The sequence below is a fragment of the Aquarana catesbeiana genome, linkage group LG04 (genome assembly GCF_042186555.1).
Source record: "Aquarana catesbeiana isolate 2022-GZ linkage group LG04, ASM4218655v1, whole genome shotgun sequence".
NCBI classification, from domain to species: Eukaryota; Metazoa; Chordata; class Amphibia; order Anura; family Ranidae; genus Aquarana; species Aquarana catesbeiana.
Genome location: NC_133327.1, coordinates 61,356,987 through 61,381,057, shown reverse-complemented (window position 1 = coordinate 61,381,057; position 24,071 = coordinate 61,356,987). Strand labels below are relative to the sequence as shown.

The following is a 24,071-nucleotide window of genomic DNA, read 5'->3' as shown; positions in this document are numbered from 1 at the left end:
CCCTGTTGCTAAAATTAAATCACGAGAAAGCTTTTCTATGGAAAGAAGTAACACAATACTTACCTTTACTGCTGCTTGCATCATTGAACGCTGCTCTGATGCATAGATTCTTCCCCCGAGGTCTCTACAGTATCTGACACTTCTCAGAGTGTCAATCTTCTGTCTCTAATGCTGAGCACTGTGGTTTCTCCTGCTGACCCCTACGTCACTACTGTGTCTTGTAGTCTTCCTTTGATTTATTATTTTGGGACATTGTCACTTTAATCATCTAGGAACCATTAGTATAAAACAAATCCATAAATTTTGGTGAATAATCATGCTTCAAAGTAGACCACAGGGCGACCAATGAGAACTTTGACTCTCTTCCAGTGGAGATGGTTTTGACATTCAAATCCACATGGAAATGTTTGTATACAGTTGTATTTTAAGCCTAAATGTAAAGAAAGCAGGAATAAAGAAAGCACGATATAACCCATCGCCGGCACACTCAGAGCCTTACTGTGTTTGACATAGAATTAGCACTGATTTGCATCCAATAAATAATAAAATAAGTGTGGTGTCACTGTGATGCCTTCTGTACTCTCCACTCTGTAGAGATGTATTGAGATAATCGTGTCAATCCATACTAAGACATCCAAATCCTCATACATGGAACACGGACCTTACTAGAAGGTAAGAGCTAGAAAGGGGTCCCATCTTGGCTTTATCATGATGATGTAGATGCCTATAAGATATATACATATTTAAAAGAAACCTGTACTGAGAAAATAGGACATCATTGCTGAACTTTTCTTTAGAAAATACTAGATGCCTAAGTGATATTGGTGATCCAAAGGCTTTGAGTTTATCTAAACCCAAGAACAAAAAGGTAACATAATGCGTCCTAGATGTGATGGGGCAGCATTGTTAGTACTTATGCTTTGTAGCACTGGGCTCCTTAGTTTGAATGTCAGCTAGGATACTATCTGTGCTTGTACTGGTTTCCTCTCACACTCCAAAGACATACTGGTAGTTAAATTGCCCCTAACATATGTGTACAAATTGGCTATGCTTGTGTGTTATCACATTTTGCACACTAATCCCAAGCCTGTGCAAATGGGAAGGATTGATGAAAGACCTGCTGATTTGCAACTACTCACAGTAGTTCTTTCTGCATAACAACGTCAATACCACATATGATCTTGTGCTCTTTGGCTGGCCTGATTTGGATCCGCTGACCACATGACGGACAGCTTCATGTTAGTCTATTACTACTCTGGTTCTCCAGCTATCCTGGTTCCAGGATAAATCCTGGAAAAATCCTTGTCTTTCCCTGAAGGGGAAGCTGTTTGGTATTTCCTTCACATTTTCCCAGAAGGGGCTCTCCTTTCCCACTGAAGCGATAAAACTTCTCATCTTGGGGTGCTCCCTAGTTACCAACAAACTATCTAATGGGTTTAGCACATGTCTTCCATTCTTCATCTTCATTACATGGAAGGTATTAGTACATGGATTAGTAGTTTAACCACTTGCTTACTGGGCACTTTCAACCCCTTCCTGACCAGGTTAATTTTCAGTTTTCAGTGCTGTCGCACTTTTAATGACAATTGCGCGGTCATGCAGCACTGTACTCAAATTACATTTTTATATTTTTTTAAAGACATATAGATCTTTCTTTTGGTATTAAATCACCACTGGGTTGTTTATTGTTTTTTAAACAAACCCAAATTTTTAAAAAACAAAAAACCTTTTTATTCAATTTTGTTATAAAATTTTGCAAATAAGTAATTTTTCTTTTTCACTGATGGTAACTGATGAAGCAGCACTAATGGACACTGATAAGCTGCACTGATGGGCAATGATGAGGAGGCATTGATGGGCACTGATATGCTGTACTGATGGACACTAATAAGCTGCACTGATGGGCACTGATTGGGGAGCACTGATAATTAGGGCACTGATGATCAGTGCCTTGATTATCAGTGTAAATGTGTGCCATCACAGGATTGCCGGTTATCGGCTTTACTTTCCTCACTCAGTGACAGCGTTGAGGAAAGGAAATACTGATAACCAGCATTTGTTTACATGGGATCAGCTTTGGTTGGACACAGCTGATCACATGGTAAAGGGCAGCTGTGATTGGCCCTTTACCTCGATCTGTGATCAGCTGTTTTTGGATGACACAGCAATCACAATGCGTGGGGGGCAATAGATGCCCTCCCAGAACTGGGAGCGGTTAAAAAAAGTAAGGAAACATTACTTGTGACTTAAGTTTTGCTCACATGGAGCAACAAAGACACAGCATTTTTACAAGATCAACAGGTATTTTCTGTATTTGCTGAAAATGTTCTTAGCCTGAAAAAAGAAAACTCATGCAGCCACCACATGTAAGGACTGGTAAACTGCAGTATACAGATATACATTTGTGTTCTTGGGTTTGGATATACTTTAATATGACGCTTATTGCACTCAGGGTTTTACAAAGTTCTTATATGTGTATCTAGATTCGACTGCAACATCTTTTTTACATGATTCTTTGCTGAGAATCTGCTTTTCCTACCTTTGAAAGACCACTAAGATCCTATAAAAAGTGCAGTCAGAAGTATCCATTTCAAACATCTGCATTGCTCCAGCAGTTGGTATTCCCAAAACACTGAAAAAAGGTGACCTAACAGCTATTTTTCTTTATGTATGTCTGGTTCCAAATGATAGGATTACATCATAGACTCTTAGCCTCAGTGTGCTCTAATGCATCATCCTGGGTCACAGGTTTTGTAAGGGGGCTTGTGATTACCTGGTTATTGGCACTAGATTGTACAAATCCCGACCCCGCTTCTGTTTGGATGAACAACAACCCACCTGCTTGTAGATGAAAGCCTTCACTATATTGTGCCCAACTCCTGGCTAATGGTCCATTAATGACATTCCTCTCCTTAGGCCTTAATATTAAAGAATAAAGGAATGTCCACACAAGTAATGCATTTTCCACACTGTACTGGAACTTCTCAAAGATGACCGTGACATCTAACATCACATTGACATACTGATAGAACTCTTTGGTGTGGAATGCCATATACAGGAGCTTATGTCCTGTAGCACACATTTGGGTACCGAACACGAGCACAAATCTTATAAGAAATCTTCCTTTTCAATCTCTTCTCTCTTTGGGAGCACCATAGTGTTGGGACTAATCTGCCTGTATACTAAGTCCACAGCTTATGTCGCAGAGGTTCACAAGGTGCATTTTTTTTAGTATATTAGTTACTCTCTCTGTCCCATTCTATAGCTGTCCCCAGCCGGGTACACGCCCAGATGTTGCATGTGTTCCCAGGTGTACGAGTACTCACGTCAAAGGCTCTTTGCATCCCACTCACAATCCTCTTAAGATTGGGTGCCTAAAGCTGGTCCTTCTGGATGTTGAACTACCTGGCCCTGTTAAGGGCCTTTCGCAATAGCATTTGCATACTTGCCAACACAATGGCTATGGGGTGTTTGGCTCCCATGTCTCAACTCTCTAGGCCCCTCCCCTCCTGACATTTATATGCGATCTTACTCCACCCACTAGATCACTACAACCAGCCCTGTTGTACCAGGCCCGGTCAGCAGGGGGGCCCGAGCAGCTTTGTAGTTAATTTCTAGCTAAAAAAACTAACTAGCTAAATAACTTTATAAACCTGCACCCACTTGATTACCAAGGTATATAGTCATTTCCTGGGCCCCATCAGGTTAACAGAGGGGCTCAGAAGGTGAGAGCAGAAGAGAGACTTTTTAACTCCCCACAGTGTGCTCATGGTCATCATCATTATGATGAACACAGCACAGCAGGTGCTCTATGGCTCTGTCAGTGTAACATGGCTGTTGGTTGCCGACTTTCTTAATTAATGGCTGTAATGTGTGTTACAGACTATAACACAGCACAGCCATAACAAAGTCAGCACCCAACAGCCATGTTACACTGACAGAGCCACAGAGCACCTGCTGTGATCATAATAATGATGATGACCATGAGCACATAGTGAGATTCTACTTTGCATGTGTGATTGGGGGGGGGGGCAGTAAAAACACACAGCCAAGCTGCATTTTTAAACCCCCCCCCCCCCCCCGAAACCACTCCCCTTTGAGAACCTTTCACCCAAGCTTTGCAATTAGGTCTGCCTGTCAGTTTTTCATGCGGACCTGATTGAAAGCTCCATCAAGGTCTACAGGAGTCCAGATATGAATTGACTTGTGTGCATTTAGATCCGCCTACCTCCGTGCCCATTCAGGTTAAAAAAAAAAATGGAGAAGAACATCCTTTTCCATTTTTCCAGACCTAAATGTGACAGATCAGAGGTAACCTGATGTAAACAGACATGATTCCGTGGTGTATGTAGACACAAACTGAACAGGCACGGATGTAAAGCTTCCTGGTGGTATAGCTAAGGTGGGTTCAGACTACGATCCAAACACACCTGAGGTCATCCCTGCTTATTAGTTGTTGTCAAAAAAGTTCTAAAATAAGACATCTCTGCTGTTTTATAATAGTGTAAAAAGTTTAGAATAATAATGGTTATTAAATGTTCACCTTTTGGAACATGTTACATGTTCCAGCTCCTGCCACCAGTCCTCCAGATCCTCGTGACAGCGTGGGGTTAGGGGCAGAGCCAGGGGTGGGGTTGTAGGCAGGGTTGAGGGGGGCCTCATCAGGTAGGCTGTATGGGGCCCCATGATTTCTAACAGCAGCCCTGCCTATTGGGCATACCCAGGTTTATACCTAATACAATAGACAAACAATAACACTTGACTAAAACAACATTAAAAAAAAAGTACGCTTGGACCACGTGGACGTGCATCTCACAGGGATTATTTTACATCAGTCAGGGGCGGAGCCAGGGGTGGGGTTGTGGGCAGGGTCGAGGGGGGCCCCATCAGGTAGGCTCCATGATTTCTAACAGCTGCCCTGCCTATCAGTCATACCAAGGTTCATACCTAATACAATAGACAAACAAAGAAATTGTGGATCTGAGAGCAGTGCCAAAATATGTGGATGAAGTCAGCTGAGGGTGAAGAACACCTCCAGCAGGAGGATATATCTTGTGCAAAAGTTCTGGGGTGAAATAGACTCTGAAGAATTTTAAACTGAACCAGTCTATCGTTAGTGGAAGCCAGTTCCGAAAAAGAGCATTCCCATGTCTCCTTGCAATCCTTTTTATCTAGTCCAGGGAAGTCTTCCAATCACTTGGCCCTAAGGGATTCAAGCCCCATTTGCAGATTGGGTAGTAGACCTTTATAAATATTGGACAAAGGTTTGACCATAGATTCGTCTCTGAGCAGATGCTCAAGAGCTGACGTATAAAAAGCCACTTTTTGATGCTCAAATTGAGACTTGAAAGCATATCTAAGCTGTAAAAATCTAAACAGATACGAGTTAGGCAAACCATATTGCTGTTTTAACCCATCAAATTTTTCAACTGGCCCCCAGTACATATCTGATCCAGGTATTTAATACCCTTGGTTGCCCACACATTGGGATCGGGTATTAACATAAACCCCGACAGCTCAGGGTTAAACCACAGAGGAGTGTGTGGCGATATATGCCCAGGAGGGTTAGGGCGCACTAGACCATTTATATTATGTACATTTAGGAAAGAATCCAGGCCTTTTTTAAAGCAATCTACTGAGCTGGCCAGAACTTGCTCTTGAGGGAGTCAATTCCACATTTTCCCAGCTCTTACTGTGAAGAAACCTTTCCGTATTTGGAGATGAAACCTCTTTTCCTCCAGACCTAAAGAGTGCCCCCTTGTCTTCTGTGATAAGCTTAAAGTGAATAACTCAACACCAAGTTCACTATATGGACCCCTTATGTATTTGTACATGTTGATCCTATCCGCCCTTAATCTCCTCTTCTCAAGAGAGAATAAATTCAGTTCCTCTAATCTTTCCTCATAGCTGAGCTCTTCCATGCTCCTTATCAGTTTGATAGCCCTTCTCTGCACTTTCACCAGTTCCCCAATATCCTTTTTGTGAACTGGTGCCCAAAACTGAACTGCATATTACAGATGAGGTCCTACTAATGATTTGTACATTGCTTGGCAACATATCTCTCTCTCTGGAGTCCATACCTCTGGAATTTTGCTCGCTTTGGAAACCACAGCTTGGCATTGCATGCGATTATTAAGCTTATGATCTACCAGAACACCCAGATCCTTCTCCACCATTGATTCCCCAGTTGTACTTCCCCTAGTAGGTATGATGTATTCATAGTCTTAGCCCCCAAGTGCATCATTTTACATTTATCAACATTAAACCTCATTTGTCACACAGTTGCCCAATTAAACAGTGCATTGAGGTTGGTTTGTACGTTGGAGACATCCTGTAAAAATGTTATTCCACTGCATAGCTTTGTGTCATCTGCATAGACTGAAATGGTACTTTTAATCCCAGATCCTATATTGTTTATAAATATTTTATAAAGTAATTTTTACTTTTAATTGGTTGGTTAATTTGAGGTTTTTACAATTATAACTTTCACCTGTACTTTAGGATGGGAGCTAATGTTGATGTGATATTCCTGTATTTGGTGATGTCTTTATCCTGCTATCTGCATTCTTCTGTAACCAATGGCCAGGTAAGGGAGACATAGTAGACTTGATAAATATATTAAATACATACAGTACCACGATTAGGTCAAGTAGCTAGGGGTTAAGTGTTTGGGGAAGAGCTTTAGTATAGGGCAGTGATTCTCAACCACGAGGCCATAGCCCACTGCAGCCCCCTCCATACGCAACACCATCCAGAACCTTCCAGTATTTCATTACATATTTTGTATTCCATATTTTTATTGTGTGAGTATAATTTTTTTTTTTTTTCCACTGTTGGAAGATTTTGGAAGAACTTACTGGGCCTAGGTCTTAAAATGGTTGAGAGGTTGAGAACCACTATTATAGGGGATACCTTGTTATTGCTGTTACAGGAGCTGCAGGTTTTTTACTTGTTCTTTGTGCTGAAAGCCCTGCATTAAAAACAATGTGCTATATGTATTATGCACTATGTTTCACAAATGTGTCACTGAGATCCATTCACACAATACATGTCTGATTATTATTTTAAAGGACATGGAATATTCAGAAACTTAAAATTTTATGATGATTTCACCATCTTGCAATATTAGCATTATAAAGTGTTTGCATACTTACCAACCATATGGTCTCACATTGTTAACCCTGCCCACGGTCTGCATTTCGTCAACTCAGTTTTGCACAACCAAATAATGCCACTTTATGTGTGAGTCCCACCAGACCATGATTCTAAATATCCTTCCATCATGCCCACTTTGCAGCTGGTCCTGTCCAGGACCCTGTCTCTAAATAAGTGGAGACTGCCCAATCACAGCCCTGCTCTCCACAATTATCTTATTTGAGTTAGGGCTCGTTCACATATGTGGCAGTGCTTGCTACTTCTCTGAAAAGCAATCCTCAGTGGATTGCTTTTCAGACACATTTGTCAGGTAGTGAGGAAGTGATATGCTACCCCCTCACTGTCTGCTTAAAGTAGAAGCCCATGCTAGTACTAATTAACCCTAAAACAGCTTCCACCCACCTTCTAACTCCTATACTAACTACCCTGTAAAAGGAAGATGTATATACTTATCTATTCTCAGAGCTCTCCAGTCCGGTCATGTGATCTGGGAGTGGAGACAGTGCCCCACAACAGTTAGAATGCCTGGGTGGTGACCCCACCCATAAGCTTATTATGGACCACCCCTTGTCAGCTGTCCCTCCTGTCCCCTGAAGTTGGCCGCTGGGAGCTAATCATGTGACTGGACCAGAGTGCCCTGAGAATAGGTAAGTATAAGCATCTTCCTTCTACAGGGTTGTTAGTATATGTGTTAAAAAGGGGGGTAGGAGCAGATTCAATCTTAGTTTGTTATAGCCCAGACTTCATATTTAAGCCCTCAAAATGCCAACTCACTGCACACCAGGCAGTTTCAAAGAGGTCCCATTCACTTGAATGGGTTACATTAGGAGGTAGTACCAACTGCCAAATGCATCATGCTTTGTGGCTTGGGTACAACCCTGAATGCTTGTATTTCTGTGTTTTGGTGGCTGTTTGGGGGCCAGCAAAATTGTGGCTCGACCGCCTGCTTTTACTGCCTTGGCCGCCTGTGTGACCGAGCCCTTACTACCCATGTTGGCATGTATCTTGCTATCTAAGCAATGCAGCTTTGATACCAAGCCAGAAACACTGCAGGACCCCATTTTTGTTATAAGAAGAGCACTCGTATCCTCATACTGGGCACCTGCCATGGAGTAAACAGAAAAACCTACCCTCCCAGTTATGTGACACATCATATGATCACAGGACCATAACACATGACAAAGGGAGAGTTTTTCTGGCGGAAGTGCTTAGATAGCAAGCAGCCAACTTAAGGATGCTCTGGTGGGCCACTGAACTGGTGGACCCAAGAAAGCTGCCTCTTTTGCTTTTATTGCTAATGGGGCCCCCGGGGGCCCCAGAGATAGGCAGGTCATTAACAGCATCCATCATGATTTTTTTATAACACATATAATACATCTAGACAGGTTCTTTAGTTAGTGAGAATTTAGGTTGGGAACCATTCAAAAGAAATGGGCTGCGGTAATGCAGCATACCTCAACACACAACAAGGCATTTGTGTTTTTATTGCACAGCATAGTGTGCAAAGCAGTCACTTTTTAGGCCCATGTGAGTACTGAATTATGTTCACAACACTTTTTCTACCCTTGGAAGGGTCACTCATCAGTTAATCAAGTAAGGTGATCCATATCTGTATTGGGCCTAAGGGAAAGAATATTATAGTATATTTTATTATACTATTAACACATAATTTTAGTCATAAAACCATATAGAATATTTACTATCAATATGGATAAATTTACATTTTGCAGTACATCTGGAGCTAATGTAGTGAGTTTTAAATCTGTATTTTTATGCATTTCTTTTCATACCAGGAAAGTGAATTACATGATCCGAGAGTCAGAAGGCATCTACCAAGTAAGTATTTATGAGCTCAGCTATAACTAGTATGGGGTTGTAAACTTTAATGTGATTCTAAACCTTATTTTTTTTTTCAAATAATAAACATGTTATACTCACCTGCTGTATGCAATGGAGTTCCCCGCCGGCATTCCTGGCTCATCCTTTTTGACAAGTGCCCCCATTGAAAACCCCTTCTCAGGAGAATGTTCCTGCGGGCACAAACTCAAGCCGCTCTGTCCATAAACACAGGCAGTGGGGCTCAGCCCTGCCCCCTGCTCCCTCATCACAGGATTTGATTGACAGCAGCAGGAGCCAATGGTTGGAGGAGATCCTATGGCACGGAAGATTTTTTTACCTTAATGCAGAGAATGTATTTGGGTAAAAAAAAACCTTTACAACCACTAGTATTTTTACTCTGCACAGGCTCTTATCAAAGTAGATGGAAACTCAATCACATTGTATAACCTTCAACATGTAAAAATCATTATAACCTTTTTAAATCTGCAGCTTTCATTAAAATAACACTTGGTGATCATGCCTGATCATCCTTGTTGGGGCAATTCCTGTAATGAGATGTCTCCCAATAGTACTTTTGTGTTGTCACTCTGTTACATGTACCCCTCATGGAGACTACAAGCGACCAGGCCAACACATATTGCATAGGTATGGCCCATCACAAATCCTGGTGACTGTGCTTGGCATTCACAAATTTCACACACAATTCGGTCTCTACAAAGTAACAATACTACAGTTTAATCTCTGGTACTGTACAGAGGAGACTGAGGAAATGCTTCCTCATGCCTACAGCAGACTGATCATAATATCTCAGTCTAGGCAAAGTCACTTGACTGGACCGTCAGGACCGCTTTGTTCTACACCTTTTTTTCTTTTCAAACCACATTGTTAATACATTGTGTGAGAGCCGGGGCCAGATATTTATTCATGCAAATATAGCAAGGTCCCGGGGTCCAATAGGCCAAATAGGCACCAGTCACTTTTTGGATGCAAACAAGAGATTTATTGTCTCTTAACAAAACTGGGGGAGAGCAGGTTAGGGCCAGGACACCCTTGAGTAGATGCAATGATAATTGGCAGACTCCAAGACTTATATAGGTAAACAGATATACAGGTGAAGGCCTCCAGCCGGATAACACTTCTATATAGGTAGGACCACTGTCTCCTATGGCAACTAATCTTGTAACAGTCACTAACGGTAGTTGTACATAACTCTTGGTAACACAGAACAGTTCTTTTACTTATCTCACAGTATCCCACTGTAGATCTTCACTCACTGAGCTCCCAGGCTCCCACTAGACTTCCAGATCCCAGTCGTCACTGGATCCCCTGAGCTCTTCCACAGCCATCCCGCTGTATACTCCTCAAGCTTTACCCCTGCTATCCTGCTGGGTCCCTGGCTTGGCACTGGCTGATGCTTTCCCACTTCTTCACCGTGCCTGGCTGGCGAGAAGACTGCTCTGGTACTTGCTTCAGCTTACTCACAGTAGTCTCTGGTAACAAGGTGGTTGGTTCCTTAGTGGCGACTGCTTCCCCTCTACCTGTGACCACAACTGGTTCCCCATCCGGCTGAACCTTCTCCACTCGGTTGGACTCCAATCCTGCAGTCCCAACCCTACGCTGCTTCCCCTGCTCCTGGATAGGCCTCAGGCAGCCTAGCAGCCAGGTCTTCCCGGGATAGGCCTCAGGCTTCCGGCCTTGCAGCCCGGGGCGACATAACACACGTCCACCCAGACAGCCATCCAGGTGGCACAGAAAAACCCAGATCACCTGACTCCACCCACATAAATAGGCTCTCCCAGCAGGCCAAGGGTCTCAAAGAAACCCATGCCCATTGGCTGAGACACCCCATCCATTCATAATCTGTCTTAGCTGTGCCCTTGTCTATCTAATGTCACCAGCTACAATGCCACCTAGTGACAGAAGAGAAAAGTGCAGCAATTCCAGAATTAGGGGGAAATCAGTGCATCGCCTAACAATTAGCCAGGACAATTACTACCTGGCAAACTAAATTGGTTAGCAGCCCTGCCTAAACACCAGGGTGCTACACAAACATATAAAGTTAAAAGGTACTCCTTACCACTGTTTGTTTGATTTTGAAGATAATTTTATTGGTCGGGATCAATTTAATGTTAAAGGAAGTATGTCAAAGGAAAATACATGTGCAGGAATAACATTACTGAATAAAAATAAATAATTATTTCTTCACAGTTAGCTGGAGTGCGTTTCAGTACACGTACTACATGGACATCCTTATCGAAGGCTATGGAAGCAGTCTTACTGAGATATATTTAACAAACACATCATTATTACCATACACACTGCTCATGAACGCCTCAGCCTATGTCAGCGTGGTGCTGATAGAAATTACTACAGGTAAGACCCATGAGCAAGAGCTAGAAAAGGATGCTTTATACCCACCTGCATGTCCCCAACCTTCCTAACGCTTTCTTCTGACCGGTAGGGTCATACACAACCCAGTGTGGTTAAACTTTTCCTTTATTAATGGATTTATGATTTATAGGTTGTGCCAAGAATGGAAAATGCTTTGAGAATGGAAACACCACAATTACAAGCAAACATAATGCAAATGTTATGGAAACAGGCGAACATGAACAGAATCCTGTGGTTCAAATATATTACTTCTGTATATTTAAAGTGTATTTCTGGGAAATTAAAAATATATATTTTCAGTACGTTCATGCAATACATGTGTATTTTCCCAGGTTTTATTCCTTTAAATACATAGAAAAAAAATAGTGATCCTGCCAGAAATTCTGTGAACCGAGGGCTAGGACAAGGGGTGGGCAGGAGGGGAAGCTGCCCTGGGTGCAGTGGTAGGGAGGGCACCATCTCACAGCACACATGCTCCAGATCAGAGGCTGGCAACCAGTGGGCCGTGGTTTCGTGTTTGCTCTGACAGCTACTGCACTCACACTGTACTCCAACGTGCTCACTTTCAACCCCATTCACCCAAAAACATACCGTTCATGCCCAATTCCTTCTAGCGGCTAGAAAGCAAGCAAATGACCACACATGTGCAGTGAAAACTTAATTTAAACCAAAGGCAACTGGAGCAAGTGGGCAGAGAATGGGTGCAGGGTGGTGCACCCATTCCATGGTATGCATTAGCAGCAGGGGAGGGGGAGCAGCTCTGCATCAATGCTCCGGGCACTGGATAAACCTGTACCAGCACTGCGTGAGAGCCTATACTATTTCCCATTGGCCGACAATGCTGAACCTGCTGCAATGTAATACCAAGTAGCCTTACCAGCCCTGCTTGTGTTCTCCTATGAGACCACACAATACTACAGAACTCTGCTTATCTCTGTCCCTCTTTGTCCCCCTTTACATACATGCACTGAGTTCTTTCCCGGTATACAATTCTACTGCCTTAAACTCACCACGCAGGTTACAATCTGATTGCATAATCTGCTTTAGATTGAACAACAAGTTTGTAGTGCAAAGACCTGCTTTATTGGTTATAAATTAATTGTATAGTTTAGGTAAGTCTTTATATGACCTAGTTTTGGTAAATCTTTGGTAAATCTCAAGTGGATTCTGTAAAGATTGTATCGTCAGATTCTAACGTGTATGTTGAGCCTAATGGCACGTACACACGAGCGGAGTTTTCGACCGGACTGGTCCGACGGACCGAGTCCGACGGACAATTCGACCGTGTGTGGGCTTCATTGGACCTGCAGCTGACTTTTTCGGTCGAAAATCTGACGGACTTTAGATTTGGAACATGTTTCAGATCTTTTAGTTGGAACTCCGCTGGACCCAGTTCCTATTGAAAAGTCCGCTCGTCTGTATGCTAGTCCGACGGACGAAAACGGACGAAAACCGACGCTAGGGCAGCTATTGGCTACTGGCTATCAACTTCCTTATTTTAGTCCGGTTGTACATCATCACGTACGAATCCGTCGGACTTTGGTGTGATCGTGTGTAGCCAAGTCCGTTCGTTGGGAAAGTCCGTTGGAAGTCCACCGAAAGTTTGTTGGATAGTTCGTCGGAACCAGTCAGGTCGATGGAAGAGTGATAACAGAAAAAGGCCAAATGGCCCTTTGAGTGGAGGAGCCCGGCCACACACCATGTGTAGGGAATGGCTCTTGTGAGATGTAGTTCTGGAGGGGTGCTTACATTTATAACTGATCTCACAGAATCTTCCATATTTTGAAAAGCAGAGTGTGAAAGTGTGTGACTGATATAGACCACATTTAAAGCAGTATTTTAATTGTGTCCTGTTGTAGAATGTAACGTTACTGGGAATGGTACAGAGAAGATGTGTACTTGCAACCCCGGATACAGCTGGAACATCACTATGTGTTACACCTATCCTCCTTGTAGTAACTCCTCCAACTTCTGCTCCTGCCTGTTCATTCAAGATGATAATATTCCAGTTTGCGAGGCCCCAAAAAACATCTCAGACCAGAGGGGTAAGATTAAAAACTTCCATTTTACAAACTGCTTTATAAAGATACTGTATATATTTAGAATTGAGAGGGCTCTGCACCTGGCTTGGAACCTTTGCGACACTTCTTCCATATTACGGATCTTCCAGTTAGCCAATACAACCTGCACTTGCTCAATGCAGTGAAATGACTTGTTCCTATCTAGTAGATACTACAGACCATGGCAACTATTAAAAATTGTTTTTAAAAAATAGGTGATATCAGACTTGAAAAAAAAGGTGTTGCCAACACATATATTATTTAAAGCTTAAAGCGGGGGTCCACCTATCTATCGTTTTTATTTTTTTGAGGTCATTCACAAACTTTTCTTCTCAGCATTACATACTCACATATTGTGTGTAATATGTCCGCCTGTGTCAGATTTTGTCGGAAAGAATAACTTATATTATTCACTGCAGGCGGTTTCCATCTTCATTGTGGGCATTTGAAGCCCACAAGCATTTATTTCCTGGATGTGGTGAATGCTGTGCTCCCAGCATTCACCGCTCGTTCCCGCACATGCTCAGTGGCATCCTGGGAAGCCTGAGACTAGCTCCCAGGAGTCTGGGAGAGGCTAGAAACACGCCTACTCCCACGGGAGGAGAACCAGGAAGTGCAAAGAAGAATAGAAAAATAAAAGGTAATTACGGCGATTTAAATTTTTTTAAACGGCATGTCAGCATCTAGGCAAGGAAGAGAATACATACAGATATTGTTCAAAATTTGGGTGGAACCCCGCTTTAAATAAAGCTTATTTAAAACTTCACAATCTCAATCAACATTGACTATTATTAAGCCTTATGCTGCTAATAGTAGTAAACAGATAGGAAAGTATATTACATTCACTTGTTTTAAACTCTTTCTTTGTTTTTTTTTCACATTTCTTCAGTTACGTCCTGGTTTCCATGCCTAGGCAAATTATGTCATACATCCCAGGAGTCTTTAGGAGGGAAGGAGGGACTTTCCCAACTAAGCCCACCCTCCTGCCTCAGCTAAGGGCAGATTCATCTGCCCTTACTTAAGATGGCCGCGGCCAGAAGTGGGTGTTTTTTAATCACTTCAGCTCTGGAAGGTTTACCCCCCTTCATGACCAAGCCATTTTTTTTTTGCTATACGGCACTGCGTTATTTTAACTGACAATTGCACGGTTGTGCGACACTGTACACAAATAAGACATATGTCCTTTTTTCCCCACAAATAGAGCTTTCTTTTGGTTGTATTTGATCACCTCTGCAATTTTTATTTTTTGCGCTATAAATAAAAAAAAAAAAACAATTTTGAAAAAAAAAATTTGTTTTCAATTAATTTTTTTTACTTTCTGCTCTAACACATACCCAATAAAAAAAATTGAAAAAATCAAATGTCTTCATCAATTTAGGCCAAAATGTATTCTGCTGCACATTTTTGTTACAAAAAAATCCCAATAAGCATATATTGATACGTTTGCGCAAAAGTTATAGCGTCTATCAACTATGGGATATATTTTTGGAATTATTATTAATTTAATTCCTTTTTTTACTAGTGACTTATGACTTATAGAGGGACTGCGATATTGCAGCAGCCAAGTTAGACACCTAACTGACACTTTTGACACTTTTTGGGGACTAGTGACACTAATACAGTGATCAGTGCTAAAAAAATATGCACTGTCACTGTACTAATGGCACTGGCAAGGAAGGGGTTAACATCAGGGGCGATCAAAGAGTTAAATGTGATCCTAGGGAGTGCATGCTAACTGTGTGTGGAGGGAGCTTGTTTCCTGTGGGAAGGCAGAGATCTGTGCCAACCCGATCCATCCTGATTGGCCAGGAGGAGAAGCCGGAAGACGATAGCGAATATTAATTTACTATTGTCACAACTGAGAAGTGGGTGGGTTCGGGGTGCAATGCTATGCGCCCGAGCCCAACCTTTTTCAAGCCAATTAGAGCCTCAGGCTCTAATCATGTGGCTTGAAAAAAAAAAACTCATACAAATATATGAGTCCGGCGCCCTGCAGGGGAGTGGCGCCCCAGCATCCCTAATGGACCGGCTGCTCCTGGTAAGACCCCTTTCACATGGAGCGGACTCTGAAAAAGCAGATCCACCTAATCCACCTACTCAGCGGGTGATCTGTCTGCTGATCCCTGCTGAGCAGGCGGATGACAGGTCCATGTACGCTCCGCTGATGCAGAGCGGACACGGACACAGCTCGCTATTCTCTATGGGAAGGTTGGATGGAAACGGACCACCAATTTCAATCCGATGCCATCCAATCCTGCTAGATGGATAGGGAATGGAATCCCCATCCGTCTGTTTTTAGCGGACTGGATCAGATGCAGGCGGGTGTAAACGGACACATGTCCATTTACATCAATCTCTGCATAGAGAACAATAGGTGGTCTTATTGGGCCTGCCTAAAAAATGGACAGGCAGACCCGATCGGTGTGCTTGTGTGAAAGGGGCCTAAAGCCTTGTTCACTCAGGGCATACACATTGTACTTTTACAGGGATGCACAGGTGTTCCATGCATCTCTGTGCAGGCAGTCCCATTGATGTCATTTGGGATGTAGCAACTGGACAAACATAGCCATTGCTCCCAATTTTACATCCATGTAGGTCCGCATGTCCCTGAGCTCACACTGTCTGCGTTCAGGGTCATGTACCCACACGGATGTCAGATTGAGAACAGCAGCTATGCCTGTGCAGCCGTTGCATCCCAATTGACATAAATGGGACTGCCTGTACGGGGATGCATGGAACACCTGTGCATCCCTGTGCAGGTAAACATGGCCCTCCTGTGGGCATACACTTTAGTATGCCACATGTGATGCTTTAGTACTAATTTAGCAGGAATTTTGTAAGTCACATTGTGTTTATGTGCAATATTAACCACTTGCCGACCGCCGCATGACGATGTACGTCGGGACAATGGCAGCGGTGGGCAAATGGGCATACCTGTACGTCCCCTTTAGGAGCCGGGGCTAGCAGGTACGCGCGCCCTCCGCATACACTGTGACCGTGCCCGTGTGACCGGCGGACTCGATGTCCACTGGTCTCCCGGCGATTGTGTCACGGAGCTGCAGAACGGAGAAGTGCCTATGTAAACAAGGCATTTCCCCATTGTGCCTTGTGTCATGACAGAGATCACTGCTCTCTGTCATCGAGAGCAGTGATCGCTGTCATTTGAGTTGAAGCCCATCCCCCCTACAGTTAGATTCAATCCCTAGGACACACTTAACCCCTTCACCGCCCCTAGTGGTTAACCCCTTCACTGCCAGTGTCATTTACACAGTAATCAGTGCATTTTTATAGCACTGATCGCTGTATAAATGACAATGGTCCCAAAATAGTGTCAAAAGTGTCCGATGTGTCCGCCATAATGTTGCAGTTATGATAAAAATCGCAGATCGCCGTCATTACTAATAAAAAAAATGAATAATAAAAATGCCATAAAGCTATTCCCTATTTTGTAGATACTTTTGCGCAAACCAATCAATATACGCTTATTGCAATTTTTTTACCAAAAATATGTAGAAGAATACATATCGGCCTAAACTGAGGAAAAATTTTTTTGTTATAGATTTTTGGGAGATATTTATTATAGCAAAAAGTAAAAAATATTGGGTTTTTTTCAAAATTGTTGCTCTTTTTTTGTTTATAGCGAAAAAAAAACGCAGAGATGATCAAATACTACCAAAAGAAAACTCTATTTGTGGGAAAAAAAGGATGTCAATTTTGTTTGGGTGCAACGTCGCACAACCGCGCAATTGTCAGTTAAAGCGACGCAGTGCCGAATCGCAAAAAGTGCTCTGGTCAGGAAGGGGGTAAATTCTTCCGGGGCTGAAGCGGTTAATGATTTTAGTGTATTTTTAGTGAAAATAGCGATATGATGAATGCAATTATTGCGGGGCCCAAAAAATCAGTAGCACTTTTTTTTTTATTCTACTGACCATGTGCTTTTAGAAAATGTCTAGTTTGAGGGGTCTTTTCAAATTCTGAAAGCTGTAAGTGAAAAATGAAAACCTCCGAGCCCTCTTCCAGGCCCGGAAAATGATTCTGAGACACTGGAAATCCATGGAGCCCCCCAAGTTGCAGGAATGGATTACCCAAAGGGTGACACTATTCGACTAGAGAAGCTCATTTATCAACACAGGGGTAAAAGTGGCAAATTTGATAAATTGTGGGCCCCATGGTTGGATATTCCTGGCCTAGCTCCAGTAGATCTGGTGTATGACCTGGTGTTCTAGCGCTTGTTAACACTATCTGAGTATCTGGACGATTGATTGTACGGTTGTACTTTATGTTGATGGATAAGGTTTTATTTGATTGTATGAGAGGGTGGGTTGTCATTCTACAGAATGTTTTGTATAATGTACTAAATTTTTATATGTTGAAATCTAAAGATCTTGTGTACTTGTTTTGCTCTGGACCATGTATGTACAATTTCTTTCTATGCTCAATAAATACTTATTGTTTGAGAAAAAAAACTGAAAACCTCCAGATTTTTGGGGAACGTTCGATTTTCACCATCTTGCAAAAAGGCGCAATTTAAAATTTACAAATATTGTTATTTATTAACTCCATACAGGTTAAGCTTTTATATTTAGTAGGGATTTAGCAGGAATTTTTGTAAAATTAGCTGTGTTTTTATCTGCTAATAATGGTTTTAGTGTATTTTTTGCAAATATATTGGTTCAATAAACATTTGCGCAAATACTGCGGGGTCTAAAAAATCAGTAGCACCTTCTTTTTATTGTAGAGATCATATGCTTTCAGAAAATATATGGTTTTGGGGGTCTTTCACAAACTCTGAAAGCTGTAAGGGAGAAATGAAAACCTTCAGATTTTTAGAGAAATTTGGATATTTACATTTCTGCGTACATTCATTTTACACCATTATGCAAAAAGGAGCACTGTAAAAATTAAAACGTTTTGTTATTTATTAACTCCATACAGATTAAGCTTTTATATTTAGTAGGGATTTAGCAGGAATTTTGTAAAATTGGCTGTGTTTGTATCTGCTTATAATGGTTTTAGTGTATTTTTTGCCAATATATTGGTTCGATAAACATTTGCACAAATTCCGACAGGGTCTAAAAAATCAGTAGCACCTTCTTTTTATTCTAGAGTTCATATGCTTTCATAAAATATATGGTTTTGAGTTTCTTTCACAAATTCTGAAAGCTATAAAGAAAAAATGAAAACCTTCAGATTTTTTGAGAAATTTGGATATTTACACTTTTGTGTCTGTTCAGTTTTCACCATTTCGCAAAAAGGAGCAATTTAAAAGTTACAAATATTTGTTATTTATTCACTCAATACAGGTTGAGCTTTTATATTTAGTAGGGATTTTCTAAAATTTGCTGTTTTTATCTACTAATAATGGTTTTAGTGTATTTTTTGCAAATATATTGGTTTGATAAACATTTGTGCAAATACCAGAGTCTAAAAAATCAGTAGCACCTCCTTTTTTTTCTACTTATCATGTGCTTTCAGAAAATATGTGGTTTGGGGGGTCTTTTACAAATTCTGAAAGCTATAAGTGAAAAATAAAAAACAAAGGAAAAATTGCAAAAATGGTCTGGCCACCTGAGTGTGCAAAATGGAACAGCGAAAGGCTTCTCATTACATCTCTGCATGTTACACAAATTCTAATACAACCTACTTACAAAAGAGTGATGGGTTAACAATAGGCTGCAGGGTTTCTTCTGAATCAAAGGATGGGCTTAGGGTATGGGAGAAGATTTGTAATATTACTATTCTCATTTACATTAAAAAATATTTTTTCCCACTCTTTCCAGTTAGCCTTAAAGGATACCTTACCACAAATGAAACATTTACACCAGATCTTCTGGATCCAAGCTCAACAAACTACAAAGCCAAGGAGTCCAATTTAACACTGGCTGTAAGTATCAACCTACATTTTGAGGTGGTAGATGAGACAAACATTTTAATATAGCAAAAGAATATTGTACTGTAGACAAACAGCTAAATGCATTTGAAATACATATATAGGTGTAGTCTTCCTTGCCAGACTTCCATTTCTGTCCATCCAGTCCTTGAATTTACACAGTACTGGTGACCTGACTTTTGTCAGCTGTAGCTAAGCAAAACAGCTATTTCACCTCTACCCCCAGCTTGGACTGTGACGGAGCAGCAACTGATTGATGAGGTCATTGCTCACTCCTCCTGTCAGCATGTTCCTTGTAAACACATGTGCAGACGCTGCAGCCTTCAGGAGTATGTTCACAGCTGAAAAGCCGACTGCAGGCAAAAGCAATCCAGTTACTGTGCAGCCGTTGGATTGCTTCCACATATCCCTAGGGGAGGGAACTCAATGAACATCTGTTTGCGGTCCTCCCTTTCCTCTTACGTCACTTCCATGTCACATTAGCCAGCCAATATGGCTGAAGAAGAAGCTGATGGAACGTGATCTTTACTGCATCAGCTTCATTGGAGGACATGTGAGACATCAGACCTCTGTCTGGGGGAACTGTCCCCTATCTGGGGAACTGTCCCCTATGTGATAAAAAAAAAAAAAAAAAAAGTTTCACTCAAGCACTTACAATCACCCCCAAAAGCAAACTTGAGTTCCCACCCCTACATACATGCACATATGAATGTAAATGCACGCATCAGGGGTGCTTACTCACAAAAACATTGATTGTGCTACACATGTTACATATCGCTGTACACACCAGAGGGAGAGCAGTAATTCTAGGCCCAGTGACCACTAAACTGATAAGGGACTTTAAAACCATCGCCTATGGAAAATATAGGGTACTAAAGTTTCTCACAGTTTCATAGGCGTGCACAATTTTCGGGTTTGACATGTTGGATATCTGTTTGCTCAGTGCAACCTCATCTTTTATATTTTACTAAAAAAATTGGGTAACATAGTTTGTGTGCTATAAAATGAACAGGAGTGTATTTTTTATTATAATGTAATGTTTCCTAATGCGCTAATATCATTTGACATAAAAAATTGGAACTACTTTTATTTTCTAGAGTCTCTGCTTTCAGAAAATATATGTTTGGTGGTTTGATGTAATCTCCAGGCCTAACATGATTTTTCAAACATGTGTGCACAAAATGCAAAAACAGCTCTTGCAGTGAAAGAGTTAATGATGTTTTATATATTATATTAATTGGTGTTTTAAGTATCTTCCTGTAGTTTAGCTATAACCACATGCCTACCAGAGTAATTTTCAAAATTTTTACATACATGTTAAAAGCTACTGTCTTTGCTAGACAGTTACTTAGAACCCCCAAACATTATATGTTTTTCATTAGTAGTTTGGGTAATTGACATCATTTAATCAGCACCACATCCCCAATAACTGAAACTTTTTCACGAAAAATGGATATGGGATTTTTAAGGTGCTAATGAATAGACTTATGATTTCATATACTGTTAAAATGATTCAAAAAGTTTAAAATATTCCATAATAAGAAACAGCATTGTGTTAACATGGGGGGTTGTTTACGAAAGGCAAATCCACTTTGCACTACACGTGCACTGCAAGTGCACTTGAAAGTGCACTTGAAAATGCAGTCACTCTAAATCTAAGGGGTAGATCTGAAATGAGGGGAAGCTCTGCTGATTTTATCATCTAATCATGTGCAAGCTAAAATGCTGTTTTTTATTTTCCTTGCCTGCCCCCCTCGGCTTTACAGTGACTTTACTTTCAAGTGCACTTGCAGTGCACTTGTAGTGCAAAGTGGATTTGCCTTTCGTAAATAACCCCCATGGTCTTGTTGTCCTAATTTTATGGCAGCGGTACATAAGATAACAGTCCCAACATGTTTTGCCCAGAGGTGCTTCTTCAGGGGAAGACAACTGTTTGATACCTTAAGACCCAAAGTTTATCATGCATCTGTTAAAAAGGAAATTTACACCTCATTTTGGTGTCAAGCACAGAATTCCTTTGTGACCACAGGAGGTACAATAGGACCAGAAATTGTGTTATCAATAAAGACCACAAGATGATGCCCAGATGATAGAATAATTGATAACCAGCTTCTGGGACACCTGATGACTGGATACAACATCGAGCTGGGCTGTCCATCCACTTTTAGACCCCTGATATCTCCCCTGCCTTTTAAAGCATCTGATCAAACACAAACCAGTTTGAACAGATGTTTCCCTGGTTGTACCAGTAAGGGAAACACTGCTCTAAAACCAGAAGTGACAAAATCCTAGTGGCTCCATTAGTCACAGACAAATGTGGGGAACAGGTTTTCCTCTAGTTCCTCTGTCTGTGCATAGCAAAATCCACCACTTACAGCAGTCTCAGGCCCCCTGGTGGAATGGGGGGAGCCTGGGTGGCAGTGGGAGGGGAGGTGTGAAAGTGATTGGGTGGCTGTATACCCACTGTCTGACAAACACCAAAACTGCACCTTTCGTCACTGCGGTCCACAATGCCTCCAGCAGGTGATCTAGTTCCTAACAGTTTTTGCTGCTATTATTCCTAATAGAATTATTACTAAGGCTCTCATAGGACCTAAAGCCAGAATCATTTGAGGTGAGGTAAAAACTCCCAACAAAGGTTTAACAAACTCATAATCAGGAGGGTGGACGGGAACTTACTTGATGGTTGGCTCCAAGAGTTCAGTGATTCCACCCCTTGCACATTTTAAGCAACTCTTATCTTTTCCCACCCCTTTCTTGTATTGTCTAATAATTCACATTTTTTTTAGGGACCTGGGTAGTCCAGGGGAGGGAAAGGCATTTAAACAATGCCTGCCATGGACCATGTTTCCAACAGCCAGGGCTCCCTTTCCCAAAGGGCAATAAGCCTTCACTATCATCACCATAAAGTGTTGGGTTCTCAGTATAGATCATGCTAGAACATTATATTAGATACTGTCTTTATTCAGCTGACCCACATAGCAAGGGTAACTTGCCATAAATTTGTGACAGTGTTGAATTGTGAGTCTGCTAACTAGCTGTGCATTTTCACTGGCAAGTTGTACACTCGCAGAGCACAAGTTCTAGTTGATACTTTTCCAATTTGTAGTAAATTTGCGTGGCAAGACTCTAGTAAGAGCAAAGTTTCAGCGGTGAGTCTACAGCAAGAGCTCTGCAAGTCTACAGCATGAAAATTCAGCCACAGTGACCCCTGTGGTGGGATGACTATTGCAGAACATAAGTGAACCAGAACTTGCAGCAGACTTGCAGAATGTTTGCACAGAAAGTTGATTTGGAGTCATGTAACGTGGACTTGCTGCAATTGTGCAACAAACTTGTAAAGCCTGGCATGTCTAGCAATAGTTTAGCAGGTCATTTTCAAACTTGCAGCATAATTGCTTGCTATCTGGGGAAGGCTCTCCAACATGAGCATTACAACAAGGCAGAAAGATGATAAGAGAGTAGAAGACAGGAAATCATCAAGTGCAAGCTACTTTTAGTGGTACACAACAAATGTTAGCAGTGCATGAGAAACACTGGTGTGTTTAATGCATGGGGAACGTTCATTTCATGCAGGGATTGTGTGACCATTCATAGACCTAGAAAAACTGCACCGTCACTGCATAAAGGCGAGTTCACACTACCCGCAGAGAACAATCTTTAATTTTTCTCTGCGGGTAGTGATCGCAGTTGGAGAGTGGTCTTTGCATTTTTGAAGCAATGCACTGTTTCACCCGTTTTCTTTTTCCTAAACTTTAATGGAATGATACAAATATTCTATGGGTAATGTGAATCCATCCAAACGAAGGCAAAATGTCTGAACGGCCATTCCTGCCAGGAAGGAGGAGCAGTTTAACCAGAAGATTGATCATACATTACCTGTTTATACATAAAACTAGCATAAAGGGATAGGACTTTTCAACGAAAAATCCGAGCATGCTAACTAAGGTTTCTTTTTAAATTCTTAACTTTTCCTAAAAAAGAAACCTTACATACATTAAACTTAATTTTTGTGGCAATAATTAAAGGGGTTGTAAACCCTTGTTTTTTTTAATAACAAACACATCATACTTACCTCCGCTGTGCAGTTCGTTTTGCACAGAGTGGCCCCTATCCTTGTCTTCTGGGGTCCCTCAACGGCGCTCGCGGCTCCTCCCAGCATCAGTAAACCACCTAGGTGAAGCGTTCTCCCTGGGGGTTACCATGCAGGTGCACTTCCGAGTCCAGCATTTTCGTCCATAAACACAGAATGCCAGACTCGGCCCCGCCCTCCGGCGCCCACGTCATTGGGTTTGATTGGGGTTGGGGGGCTAGGAACTGGTCAGTGACAGAAGTTTATTCACCTTAATGCATAGGATGCATTAAGGTGAAAAAACACGAGGGTTTACAACCCCTTTCATAGCTAGCATAGCACTAAAAAAAATCAATTGTGGTTAGGACTTCGAGGGAAGAAGGGAAAAGCCCATTTAGGATACCCCAAAATTTCAGCAATTTTCATTTTAACCGTTGTCTCCAAAATAAAGCTCCTGCCCAATGTCTTAGCTCTAGATCAGGGTTTCTTAACCATGGTTCCATGGAACCCTAGGGTTTCTCCAGAGGTTGTTAGGGGTTCCTTGAGCAATTAGTAATTTTTTACAAATAAATGAAATGAAATATAATCCCAAGCTAAAACTAATATATGTCTAGTGTGTATACAAACAATCAGTTACCGTGTGATAGCCGCTGCAAGCGCCTAA

General features: G+C 41.6%; 1 protein-coding gene across 1 annotated transcript in view; it reads left to right on the top strand.

Annotated features, from left to right (window-relative positions):
• The first annotated feature begins 601 nt into the window (after positions 1-601).
• Positions 602-24,071, top strand: part of LOC141139294 (adhesion G-protein coupled receptor F3-like) — a 50,058-nt gene continuing 26,588 nt past the window's right edge. Inside the window, exons 1-6 of the mRNA XM_073625261.1 lie at positions 602-672; positions 6,502-6,586; positions 8,949-8,991; positions 11,203-11,367; positions 13,245-13,430; positions 19,226-19,329. Coding sequence (XP_073481362.1) covers positions 6,503-6,586; positions 8,949-8,991; positions 11,203-11,367; positions 13,245-13,430; positions 19,226-19,329 — 582 coding nt within the window. The 5' untranslated portion in view covers positions 602-672; position 6,502. The remainder of the gene's footprint in view (positions 673-6,501; positions 6,587-8,948; positions 8,992-11,202; positions 11,368-13,244; positions 13,431-19,225; positions 19,330-24,071) is intronic.